Source organism: Nematolebias whitei, chromosome 2 (genome assembly GCF_014905685.2).
Source record: "Nematolebias whitei isolate Nwh7 chromosome 2, NemWhi1, whole genome shotgun sequence".
In the NCBI taxonomy this organism is placed as follows: Eukaryota; Metazoa; Chordata; class Actinopteri; order Cyprinodontiformes; family Rivulidae; genus Nematolebias; species Nematolebias whitei.
In genome coordinates this window covers 57,058,889-57,072,774 of record NC_056499.1, presented here as the reverse complement: position 1 = coordinate 57,072,774, position 13,886 = coordinate 57,058,889, and the positions used below count along the sequence as shown (strand labels likewise).

At 47.3% G+C, this 13,886-nt stretch overlaps 1 protein-coding gene across 1 annotated transcript in view; it reads right to left on the bottom strand.

The window, feature by feature from the left end:
* Positions 1-13,886, bottom strand: part of LOC119424963 (src substrate cortactin) — a gene marked incomplete in the record, with an annotated part of 68,792 nt that overhangs the window by 53,996 nt on the left and 910 nt on the right. Inside the window, 3 exon segments of the mRNA XM_037692488.1 lie at positions 951-1,080; positions 1,149-1,222; positions 1,302-1,410. Of these exon segments, the coding sequence (XP_037548416.1) occupies positions 951-1,080; positions 1,149-1,222; positions 1,302-1,385 (288 nt within the window).

The following is a 13,886-nucleotide window of genomic DNA, read 5'->3' as shown; positions in this document are numbered from 1 at the left end:
CCTGCACACGCCTGTGCACGGTGGCTCTGGATGTTTCTACTCCAGACTCAGTCCACTGCTTCCGCAGGTCCCCCAAGGTCTGGAATCGGCCCTTCTCCACAATCCTCCTCAGGGTCCGGTCACCTCTTCTCGTTGTGCAGCGTTTTCTGCCACACTTTTCCCTTCCCACAGACTTCCCACTGAGGTGCCTTGATACAGCACTCTGGGAACAGACTATTCATTCAGCAATTTCTTTCTGTGTCTTACCCTCTTGCTTGAGGGTGTCAATGATGGCCTTCTGGACAGCAGTCAGGTCGGCAGTCTTACCCATGATTGCGGTTTTGAGTAATGAACAAGGCTGGGAGTTTTTAAAAGCCTCAGGAATCTTTTGCAGGTGTTTAGAGTTATGTCGTTGATTCAGATGGTTAGGTTAATAGCTTGTTTAGAGAACCTTTTCATGATATGCTAATTTTTTGGGACAGGCATTTTGGGTTTTCATGAGCTGTATGCCATAATCATCAGTATTAAAACAATTAAAGACCTGAAATATTTCAGTTGGTGTGCAATGAATCTGAAATATATGAAAGTTTCATTTTTATCATTACATTATGGAAAATAATGACCTTTATCACAATATGCTAATTTTTGAGAAGGACCTGTATAACAGCAACAGAAAGGTAAAAGATCCAAGAGGGTGAATACTCTTGTTTATTTTCATCCAACCTTTATTTATACATTTATTTTATCACCCGATAAAAGTTTGACACGATTTGTTCTGTGATTTTAAGTTTGTATGTAACGCACATTTATTTTACAAACAGAAGAACTGTTTCTTTACTCTCACCTAAAAAAAACAACTTTATTTTACTTTGATTTGTTGTTTTTTTAAGAGCTCTGACTGTTTTGAAGGAGTGGGTGGGGCATGTTGTGACCCCCTGATGTAGATGTTTGTGTTCCCAGATCGGTCCTACCTTGTCCATGCGGTCCTGCTGGAGTCCAAACTTTCCTCCATATCCGTGAGAGGCTTTGGGCATGTTCTCCAGCTCCTTCTGCTTCAGGGAGGTGTGCTCCGTGGACACAGTCTCACGCAGCTGGTGGATGCTGCACCACAGACACACCATCAGGACATGTGCTCAACATTAATGGAGGAAAACGTTCAATGTTCTCACTCGATGTGCTCCTGATGTCCTGAGCCGGCCACAGTCTTCGCACCCCACCTCTGCTCCTGCTCCGAGACGTCATTCTAAAATGAAGCATCAATAAAGCATGAGTCATGACACGGTGGAGAACATCTGAAGACTACAGCCCAGATTCATGTTCACCTCAAAGTCTGGGTCGGTCTCCCAGTCATCTCCACCGTCGTCTACAGCCACTTTAACATTCTGTCCTGCTGCTGCTTTCCACATCGTCACAGAGCCAAGCTCACACACACTGAAACACAAACCCACACATTTCATTAGGCCCAAGCAGTGAAGCGCTGCCTATTGTAATCGCTCTGTTCAGGTCCGAGCTGTAATTTTTTGGGCAAATGAATTGGCGTTTTGGGGGCCTTAACATAGCCCAAAACTCACCAAATTTGGCGGACGCATCGGGACTGCTGAAGAATTACATATTTTAAGGGCGCAACAAAAATTGCAACAAAAACAGCTCAAGAGCGCCACCTGGAAAATTTCAAAATGCCCTCCGCATTAACCTTAATTTGTCGTAGAAACATGAAATTTGTTACGCTTGTCCAATTCCCCAAGATGCACAGAAAACCCTCTGGCACCAATGTTGTACGATAAACAGGAAGGTGGCAATTTTGGAATGCTGTCCCAAATTTCACACCTTTTTGGCGGTTTACAGCCTCCACATTTGAATGAACTCCTCCTAGGGATTTCTCTCAATCGGTTTCAAACTTGCCCATTTTGTTCAAAAGGCATGGGGGACGAAAAGTTCTGTAAATGGTGCGTTTCGGAGCATGCTGAAGGGGCGGGGCCACACCTCAAAGTTTGACATCTCGCCATGAAAAATGAAAGGCTAATAGTTCCTACAAGAAAACTGAGACATCAAACCTTCAGTGATTGATCCACATCCGGTCCCCTGCAAGAACATTGAACGGTCCCTATCTAACCCCTGTGATCTGATCAGCACGATAGTGTGTCCAATGACCTAAGAAATATTGGTTTAACTTGCTGTCTAACACTGACAAGTTTTGGGTGGAGCATGTGGGCGGCACGGCAAAGTAAGACGTAACACCTTTGCCATACGTTTGGCTCTAAATTGCACAGATTTGAGCCGAGGTTCACCAAAATCATTATGATTGATCATTATCCACCTCTTGAACAGGAAGCCATGATAAGTGGCCAATAGCCTCCACAGCGCACCCTAGAATATTTTAAAGCTTAAGCCCAAAGCCATTTTTTGACCGATAATTCTGAAACTTGGTGAACATATGTATTTTAAGGTTGATTGGTAAGGTTGAAATAAAGGTTGATTGATCTTCTCAGGCCCTATGAAAAAGTCTCTTGGAGCCTTGGTCCAAACTCAACAGGAAGTCGGCCATTTGGGGTCAAAGGGTCATTTTGGGGCGTTTCCAATTGCAAATTTTAACGAACTCCTCCAAGGGATTTTGAAGGATTCCCTTCAAACTTGGTTGATATGCCCTTAAAACATTGGGGAGTAAAAGTTATCAAAGGCTTGCGTTTTTGTATATGTTAAAGGGCGGCAGTGGCTGAGTGGTTAGAGCAGTCGTCCTCCAATGCGAGAGTTGGGGGTTTGAATCCACCAGCAGTCACATGTCGAAGTGTTCCTGGGCAATACAGTGAACCCCTTGTTTCCTCTGATGTGTGTCCCATCTGTGTAATGAATGTGATAAAGCACTGATTAGTCTCAGAATGATTTGTTCAATTAGCTTTGTAGAGATCTAGTAGAGTGCTGTATGAATGGGTAAATGAGGACACAGATTGTGTTGTAAAGCGCATTGAGTATCTTGAAATAAGACAGAAAGGCGCTATATAAGTACAGTCCATTTAAAGGGGCGTGGCCAGGCCGCAAATTTGCGCTTCAGGCCGTTAACTTCCAAACGCTATAACTTTCACCTTGAAAACCCGAAATGCAAAAAACTTGGCATGACTCATCCCTGTTGGACGCCCTATGATCCTCTGTGGTCATAATCTGACGTCATCCAAGCCCTGCCCCTTCAGAACAGGAAGTCACTTTTTTGACTTGGAATGGTCCCTCTCGAACACCCTTGACCTAATCAGGATGATCCTGTGTTAGAAAACATATAACAAGTTGGTCTGACTTGATTTACAAACCGGATTCCAAAAAAGTTGGGACACTAAACAAATTGTGAATAAAAACGGAATGCAATGATGTGGAGATGGCAAATGTCAAAATTTTATTTGTAATATAACATAGATGACAGATCAAAAGTTTAATCTGAGTAAATGTAACATTTTAAAGGAAAAATATGTTGATTCAAAATTTCACAGTGTCAACAAATCCCAAAAAAGTTGGGACAAGTAGCAATAAGTGGCTGGAAAAAGGAAATTGAGCATATAACGAATAGCTGGAAGACCAATTAACACTAATTAGGTCAAATGACAACATGATTGGGTATAAAAAGAGCTTCTCAGAGTGTCAGTGTCTCTCAGAAGCCAAGATGGTAAGAGGATCACCAATTCCACCATTGTTGCGCAGAAAGACAGTGCAACAATACCAGAATGGTGTTACCCAGTGTAAAATAGCAAAGACTTTTAAGTTATCATCATCAACCGTGCATAACATCATCAAAAGATTCAGAGAATCTGGAACAATCGCTGTGCGTAAGGGTCAAGGCCGTAAAACTCTACTGGATGCTCATGATCTCCGGGCCCTTAAACGTCACTGCACCTCAAACAGGAATGCCACTGTCAAGGAAATAACAGAATGGACTCAGGAATACTTCCAGAAAGCATTGTCAGTGAACACAATCCACCGTGCCATCCGCTGTCGCCAGCTGAAACTCTACAGTGCAAAGAGGAAGCCATTTCTAAGCAAGCTCCACAAGCTCAGACATTTGCACTGGGCCAGGGGGCATTTAAAATGGAGTGTGGCAAAATGGAAGACTGTTCTGTGGTCAGATGAGTCACGATTTGAAGTTCTTTATGGAACACTGGGACGCCATGTCATCTGGACCAGAGAAGACAAGGTTAGCCCAAGTTGTTATCAACGCTCCGTTCAGAAGCCTGCATCACTCATGGTATGGGGTTGCATGAGCGCTTGTGGCATGGGCAGCTTGCATGTCTGGAAAGGCAGCATTAATGCAGAGAACTATGTTCAGGTTCTAGAACAACATATGCTCCCATCTAGACATCATCTCTTTCAGGGAAGACCCTGCATTTTTCAACACAAAAATGCCAGACCACATTATGCAGCAATCACAACATCATGGCTACGTAGGAGAAGGATCCGGGTACTGAAATGGCCAGCCTGCAGTCCAGATCTTTCACCTATAGAGAACATTTGGTGCATCATAAAGAGGAAGGTGCAACAAAAAAGGCCCAAGACGATCGAACAGTTAGAGGCCTGTATTAGACCTGAATGGGAGAGCATTCCTATTTCTAAACTTGAGAAACTGGTCTCCTCTGTCACCAGACATCTGCTGAGTGTTGTAAGAAGAAGGGGGGATGCCACACAGTGGTAAAAATGGACTTGTCCCAACTTTTTTGGGTTTTTGATGACACCATGAAATTTGGAAACAACAGATTTTTCCCTTAAAATGATACATTCTCTCAGTTTAAACTTTTGATCTGTGATTTGTGTTCTATTCTGAATAAAATATTAGATGTTGGCACCTCCACATCATTGCATTCAGTTTTTATTCACAATTTGTTTAGTGTCCCAACTTTTTTGGAATCCGGTTTGTACATTCCCTGCATCCTGAACAGGGGAGCGGACATCATGTCGAGGGGCAGCCCCGCCACAGAGACTGGAGCCTCCATCCCGAGCTGATCTCTCGGATTTTGGAGCAGGTTCGGCCAAGCAGCAGTGAATCTGTTCGCCACATGGGAAAATGCCCAGTGTCAATTATGGTTCTCACTGAGCCCACAGGACGACCCACCATTAGGGGTGGATGCCTTTGCTCACAGCCCGTGGCCAAAAATACTCCTTTATGCATTCCCGCCAGTCCTGCTGATATCTCGGACCCTGAACCGGGTCCGGGAGGATAAGCTGTCAGGCATCCTTGTAGCTCCCAAGCGCATGAGCGACCCGTGGTTCCCAAGCCTGCAGCGAATGATATCAGGTCGGCCGTGGAAACTGCTGTGGAGGGGGGACGCTCTCCTCTAGGCAGGAGGAGCAATCGGGAGTTACCCAGAAAGAGGTCAGCACCTTTGGGTTTGGCCGCTGAATGGATCTGTTTAGAAAAGATGGCAGTGTAGCCAGATTGGGAGGTTTACTGCCAATTGGACGGTTTTCTTTCTGATTTTGCTGGGAACTTTGGGAAGATTTTTGTTGGATTGTTGCATTTTGCCACATATTGTTAAATTACCTTGGCTTGTACTGATGTATGTTCATGTTCAAACAGTAAATATACTGTAACAATATATTGATTGGGCAGATTTATGTTTGATGTGGCGGTAATTAATAGATTTTTGGGCTGGAAAACCTTGACTATCTGGCAACACTGAAAGATAGGCCTCCCACAGGATGTGGCGCATACGATCCGGGGCGCACGAGCCAATTCCACCACAGCCCTGTACACATCAAAGTGGATAGTTTTTCAGCGCTGGTGCACAGAGAAAGGCGTGGAGGCCATCTCATGTCCACTAGGTGGCGTACATAATGCGCACGGCCACACTGCGCCGCTCTCAGTGTCTGTTCGTGCATTATAGGGACAGCTCTTCAGGACGCCCTCTATCCACCCAGCGCCTCTCACACTGGTTGTGTGAGGCTAGTTCTGAAGCTTACAGTTCATCTGGGCTGGGGCCTCCAGCGAATCTCAGAGCACATTCCACCAGAGGGTTTTCATCCTCCACGGCTCTGCATGACCGTGGAGGATTTTTGTATGGCGGCTGCCTGGTCATTGCCGTGTTCGTTTATTTGTTTTTATCTGGGTGAAGTTTCTACTTTCTCCATGACCCATTCTGTTCTCAGGGTTCTGACAGAGTGATTATTATTTGTTTCATTGAGTCTCACTTTTGAGCTCACACCAGCCTGCATGCTGTCGCAGTGTGAGATATTTATCATCAGTCACAAGTTCATGAGTGCTAATTTTATTGTTATTAGTCAGTTCATCCAGAGGAGCTGTTGGCCTGCTCTGTTGTAACCTCTGTTGTTCCTATTCACAGCAGCAGGTCTGCTATCTTAGTCTTTTTCCTCACCAGAAATAAATTTTCTCCGGCGTGCTGCTGCGCATGGAGCGCGTAATTACGCACACAGAAGGCTGAGTGATGAAATGTTCCATTTCATATAGGCTTCGCCCTTTAAGGCTGTCGCTGATGGGTTTTATCCCGTTATGCGAAGCATTACACTGAAAAATTTAGTCCACGCCCACCTGCTGTGTAGGCCCCACCCGGTCTGTATAAATTACGTTAAGAGCGGGAAATCGGCTCCCATTTTTTCTTCAGCAAGCTAATAGCACTGTCAGAAGAATGAAGAAGGAAAGTTGTGTAGATGACCAACCTTTGTTAAGAATGCTTGGCCCGGCACGTCGACCTCCGGTCTCTACACGCTGGACAATGCCATCTTGTAATTTTCCTCTTATCGCCGACCCTCGGAGCAAATTGGATGGTTCCTCCGGGACAGGCGGCGCTCAGCTGCAGCCCCCCGCTGCTCATTCCCTCCTGGAGAGCATAGTGTCAGTGGAGGGGGGGCTGAGCGAATGCTCACCTCATCCTACCTCGTTTCGCAACGGCGATCACACCGATCCCGGCCGACGGCGCCCTCTGGGGTTGCCCAGCGTAACCCAGGAGGCGGCTGACATGAAGGGACCCTTTTTTACGTCCCAAGCCTTTTCCCGTCCGTTTGGATGATCTGGCGGGAAGGTTGTTTTTTCAAGGTTCCATTCCGGCTCACTGTCTTGATCCATCTGGCATCGTTTTCCCAACAGGACGTCCTACGGGTGAGGCCACAGCTGGTTTTCCTGGTAGATTGGGGGGGCCGGTCTCCACAATCCGCACCCATCTCCAGAGCAGGTGTTCACCGAGCGGAAAGTCCCTCAGTGCCCCCTGGAGCCGAGCCTGACGGAGGCTTCATTGGAGCAAGATGTCTAGGTGGACCAGTGTCCCGTGCCTCCGGTTAGCGTAACCCAGACGGTGACACTGCTTTCCAACTGAGCTCACCAGCATGCGTTCCAGACGGCCGCAGCGAACAACACGTTACGCTGTTGGCGTACAAGTTCAGAGGCGGGAAGAGACAGTGGGCCCTCTGACCTTCGGCTCGCTCCGCTCTCGTAGCGGCTGTTTGCTAACGACGCTATCGGCCCCTGCAGTACGCTCCATTCGCAGGGCAGCCGACATCATCCCCAACCGGTGAGCCTCTTTTGCTGTCTGCCGCCCCGCATCGCAGCCGGAGAACGAGGTCCCAGAGGTTCTCTTGGCTCATCACTCCACCTTCCTCTCAGGAGAGCTGCAGAAGCTTCTGTTGGAGGGCCTTTTCATCAGTGAGAGATCATTTCAAGATGCTCCACGGCTGTACAACGCCTCCCCAGCTCTGCTACGCCAGCCCCTCCCATTAGACGTCCTTGGCATCCGGAAGTTAAATTTTTCCTGGACTACGCCAACAGGGGGCCCTCTAGGACATCAAACAGAGCTCAAGGGAAGATAACCAGGTGTCGGTTTGCTGGAGGTGTGTTGATGACACGATGTGGAATAAACATTTTATGATGCATTGTCTTTTAGCCAGGCTGTCAGCACGGATGATCTGACAAGCGGCCCCATCACACACTCATATCACGAATGAGCCTTTTAAGGTTGTTTCATTCACTGCCAGCAGTGCCAACATGCGCTCCTGCGGCTCGAGCAGCCTTCACCTATAAGGCGCTGCGTTATGAAAGCACGGACGCAGCTTTCAGCGCCCGCCGTTCACGTCAACGTTAACGTGAGACCGCGGTACGAGCCCAGTAACGTATCTCGCTCTCGGCAGGAGCGACACGCTTTTCATCGCAGTGGTGTCAAACGCGCGCTCCCGCGGCGTCAACAGTTTCACAAGCCTCACAGCGGCTCCACTCCTTCATCCTCGAAGGTTTTTCTGAATTAATACTGTAGCTCGTGGAATCACTCAAAAGCTCACGTGATTCGCAGCCAAGAATGAACGCGTTTCTGCAGACCAAGCCCAGTGGTAACCTCGCCCCACCGATGCCGCGCGCTGCTTCAGGACCGCACCAGCGTCAAACGCGCGCTCCCACGGAAATCCTGGCTTAAGGCGTCGCATTAATGAGGAAACGCACACACAACTCTTCAGGGCATGTCGGCTCATATGTGCACCCGCTCCCCGAGCGTTTACACGGAGTAGCTGCACACAACGTTAGCATAACACATGAGCTGCGTCCCGCAGCATCAGCAAACGCACAACAATTTGCATGCTAGGGGGCGCGCGTTTTTTCTTTCTCCTTCAGCGCGCACCAGCTCACATCAGCATGCATGTGAGTTCACAGCATCAACGCGTGCCCGCTTGATAACTTTATAACGAGTGGCAATGAGCGCGCGCTCCAGAGGGATAGGCGAACCGTTTTCATCCGGGGATTCACGCTGCAGTACAGCTCAAACCCAGGTGCGGAGGAACTCTAATGACGTTTTTCTGTCATTTCTAGAACAGATCTCGTCCCCTCTCGCAGAAGCTCAGGAAATTCTGATTTAAATGTAATTTTCCAGAGTCTCAGAAGGAGAGGAAAACGCAGGGTTCCTCTCTCGTCACTCCCTGGTCCCAACGAACCAGAAAGATGAGATTTATTCTAGATTTGTCAATTTTGAACTGTGAGAAACAACACTCCATTAATGTGCCCGAGCCGCTCTGCAGCCGCCGCACAGAGCAGGTAGGAGAATTCTGCTTTATCTGGACATCTGCTGCTGCTGAGCAGTTTGTACAGATAGGTGGCAGCAGTGTAACTCACGTGAACCGGTTGAATGATATCAGCCGTTTCCGTCAGCAGACCTACGTCACACATGTCAGACTTCACAGAGGCACACACATTTAACGAGCTGTGGGGGCGCTGTGGTTCTCCACACAGCAGCTCATTTAAATGTTTATGGAGTGTTGCACTTTTTTTTTTATGTGTATCAACACCTTGCCTTGAGCTGCGGATTCATCAGAGTTTTTGATTCACACAGACAGCAAGTGACTGTTGCATACATAACTGGCAGGAGATGTATGCGCTCAACCCATGTGCCACATTGTGAGACAGATGCTGTGTGGGGCACACCCAATCTGCTCTCCATTGGAGTAAGGTACATCTCATGTATTCTGAACAGGGGACGGATGTGATGTCCAAAGACGGTCCTTTGCGGCACGGGGACTTGGGACCTTCCACCCAGAGCTATGGCTCAGACATGGCAGAAATCCTGCGAACGGCTGTGGACGTGTTGCAACACGAGAGAACGCTCAATGTCAACTATAATTATCATGGAGCCACGGGAAGATCCACCGCTGGGGTGGACGTGTTTGCTCATAGCCTGTGGTCGTAATGCTTCTTCACCTCCCTCTCTCCCTCTGATATCACAGTTATCTGAACCAAGCTCAGGAGGAGAGACTGACAGCTCCTCTGTCCCAAGTGCGTGAACGCATCATGGTTCCCAGGCCTATGACACTTGTTATCGGGGCACTCGTGGAACCTGCCATGGAGGGAGGATGCTCTCCTCCAGGTGGGAGGAGCGATCAGGAGTTAATCAGAATAGGCCAGCACCTGTGGTCTGGCCGCTGTGCGGATCCTTTTGAAAGGATGGCTCTCTCTCAAGATGTAGTTCGTACGATTCAGGATTCACGTGTTGCAACCACCACAGCGCTGTTCACATCAAGTGGTCAGTTTTTCAGCGCTGTTGTACAGAGAAAGGTGTAGAGGCCATTTCATGTTCACTAGGTGGTGTGCCGTCTTTTCTGCAGCAGCTGATGGACAGAGATCTGGCGTTCAGCTCGTGTAAAACGGTCACTGTGACTATCTCTTCCTGTCACAAAATTTTCGAGAGAGAACAGCTTTAATCATCCGCTGATGAAACATTTTGTAAAAGGTGTACAGAAAAGGCGTAGAGGCCACTTCCATGTCCACTGGACGACATGCTGTCCTTTTCTGCAGCAGTCGATGGACAGAAATATGGCGTCCAGCACGATTATCGTATGTTACAGCCATGTTTTTCTTCTTGTCTCAAAGTTGTCGGAGACAGAACAACCTTTAATCATCCTCTGACGGAGCATTTTGACTCAGATTGAAATTGCAGCTGTGGGCCTGTTTGCAACACGAGAAAACGCGCAGTGTCAATTATGGTTTTCTCTGAGCCCGTGAGACGAACCACCACTGGGGGTGGATGCGTTTGCCCACAGCCCATGGCCCAAAATGCTTCTGTACGCGTTTTTCTCCACCTCCTCTGACTTTACAGTTCCTGAACCGAGTTCAGGAGGAGGGATTGACAGCTCTCCTGGTGGCCCCCGAACGCGTGAGCGCACCATGGTTCCCAGTACTGCAACGCCTGCTGTCGGGGCGCCCGTGGAAACTGCCGTAGAGGGAGGACGCTCTCCTGAAGGCAGGAGGAGCGACCATGAGTTACCCAGAAATAGGCCAGCACCTGTGGGTCTGGCCGCTGAACGGATCCGCTTAGAGAGGATGGGTCTCCCACAGGATGTAGTGCGCACAATTCAGGTTTCACATGCTGCATCTACCACAGCGCTGTACACATCAAAGCGGACAGCTTTTCAGCGCTAGTGTACAGAGAAGGGTGTAGAGGCCACCTCATGTCCATTAGGTGGCATGCTGTCCTTTCTGCAGCAGCTGATGGACAGAAATTTGGCATCCAACACGATTAAAATATACGCTGCAGTCATCTCTTCCTGCCACGAAGGGTTCGGAGACAGAACAGTTTTTAATCATCCGCAGATGAAGCGTTTTCTAAAAGGTGTACAGAGACGCAGGCTAGTTTCACACCCATTTGTTCCACAGTGGGATTTAACACTGGTCCTGCAGGTCCTGATCAAAGCTCTATTTGAGCCTCTGGATCAGGTTCCACTTAAATTCTTGTCTCTAACATCCGCTAAGAGAGTGAGTGATTTATCTGCCCTCTCTGTCGCTCCGTCATGTCCCAGAATTCAGGCTGACGGCAGCTCAGCTGATTTAAGACCAAACCCAGCTTTTAGGCCTAAAAACATCACAAGCTCTTTTAAATCAAGAGCAATATCGTTGGAGGGTTTTTTCTCATTTTGACATTTGTTTGTGCATTATAGAGATGCACCTGCAGGTCGCCCATTATCCACCCAGCGCTTGTCACACTGGTTGTGTGAGGCCATTTCTGAAGCCTACAAAGCATCAGATTTAGAGCCTCCTGTCAACCTCAGAGCACACTCGACCAGAGGTATCGCATCTTCGACTGCTTTGCATAATGGTATGACAATGCAGGACATTTGCACTGCGGTCGCGTGGTCAATACCCTGCTCATTCATTTGCTTTTATCTACGTAATGTGATGGCTCGTTCCATGTCACATTCTGTCCTTAGTGTTTACAGAATGAATATTGTTGTTTCATGGAACTCCGTTTAACTCACATCTGTCTGCATGCATTACAGTGTGAGATGTTGTTATCAATCACAAGTTGTGGTTGTTATTTTGGTTCTATTGTCACTAATCAGTTCATGACTATTGTTACCAATCAGTTCATTTGATTAATAATCAGCTCTCCTGTTATTATTAATCTGTTCATATTGTTCAGCCATAACCAGTTGGTTCATGGCTCTTTTCAACATTTTTCCCTCCCCGTTGAATTTTCCAGGGCGTTCATGCATTCAGAACGCATAGCTAAACAACATGCGTCTGTGCATGGTACACATAATTACGCAATGCGTAATTACGCACATGGGGAGCTGAGTGACAAGACATTTTTTGGGCAAGCTTCTGCTTCATATGGTGTTCGAATGGACCCAGTGAGGCGAGGACAACATCCGCTTCGCCCTTAATCCATCAGCGACAGCCTTAAAGGGCGAAGCCTATATGAAATAGAACGTTGGTTACGTACTGTAACCCCAGATTCTATGAGTATAGGCGTAGCCCTTTAAGCGTCGGGCCTCACTGGCTTCTAAATGGCTGAAGAAAAAGCTATTTTGGGAGCCGATTTCCCGCTCTTAACGTAATTTATACGGACCAAGTGGGGCCCACACAGCAGGTGGGCGTGGACTAAATTTTTCAGTGCAATGCTTCGCATATCGGGATAAACCCATCAGCGACAGCCTTAAAGGGCTACACCTATACTCATAGAATCTGGGGTTACAGTACGTAACCAACGTTTTAGCCTTATGTTTTAAACAAAAGAATATGTCGTTAACTCTTAACAGTTTCCAGTCTTACTTAAGAAATGAACAGCAACAGAGCAGCATTTTACACTGAAACACTTCACCCTCCAAACCTCTAGTGGTCCTGCTTTAACGGAGAGCTGACACAAAATGAGTCTGTGGCTTTGACCAGAGGGTCTCGCAGTAAAATCACACAACACAGCGTTTTTTTACAGATCAGAGAGCAGGTTTCTCTAAAGCTGACCAACGCTTACTTTAACTTACGATGGGGAAAAAAAAAAAAACTTTCGACGGAACATGGCATTTTGTGCATGCGTCAGAATACGGCAACACTACAGCAAGCCGGGTGTAGTTAGCTTGTAGCTTCACTACTTAGCTCTCGAAGAAAAGTCTTTACCACAGCTTACGCAGTTATTAAATAAAAAAAAGTTATGATTAAATCTGACAACTCTGATTTTACATCAGACAATTCAATCCAGTTTATTTATATAGCGCAAAATCAAAACAAAGTTGTCTCAGGGCACTTTACAGAAACATTCACATAAAAGCCAATAAGTAAAGTTCTCTATCTAAGGAATCCAGCAGACAAGTTGAATCTTGGCTTCGTTGCAGTCACAGAATTACTACAGTTAGCCGGTAGAAGACAGATCTCTATCATAGGCTAAATGTCTATCGTTTCTACCGTGTACCGTTTATGTCACGCATTCAGAGCTGCTGTCATCACTCTTTGTTCAATTCAGGTCTCTCTTGTAAATGAGTCCCCAAGGCTCAATGGGTGCAGCGTCTCCCCTGGTTAGCCTGCCATGGCGGGGTGCTCATCTCATCCATGATTTTTGCTGATGGGGGGACGGAGACATGTCTGAGCGCAGCTTGTACGAACAGTTTCTGAGCAGGGCGGGGGGCGTTCAGCATGAGGGAAGAGGCAGTGTGAGTGCTGCCTTGGGCTTTGTAGCTAGAGAGCCTGTATTCTGTGCCGCTAGCTTAGTGCTATGACAGTGCTGGGTGGGAGGGGAAGTTCAGTTTGGTAGGTGGGGTGCTCCGTTCTGTTGACGGGGTGGGGCACCCCGCCTGTATAATGGTAGGGGAAAGGCTGGGGTTAACCTGTCTAAATAGCCAAGTAGCTTTCAACACCAGAGGATCTGTGTTGTGAACCTGTACGCTCCACACTGGTTTGTCATCATATTTATTATCTGCATCGTTTTTATGTCTATACTTTTGATCTACTTCATTTTGTATATTTCTTTGCGTGTTGCCTGTTGTTCTGTCTGTGCAGCACTTTGGTTGGTCTTGTAGCTGTTTGAAGTGCTCTATAAATAAATTGGTGTGGTAAATAAAGAACACAAAATGAACATGTTCCTGTCATCAGCTGATGTTTTCATGTTGAATACGTCAGGTTTGGTTACATTATTCGTGTGTGTGTCAGTGTGTGTGTGTCAGTGTGTGTGTGTGTGTCAGTG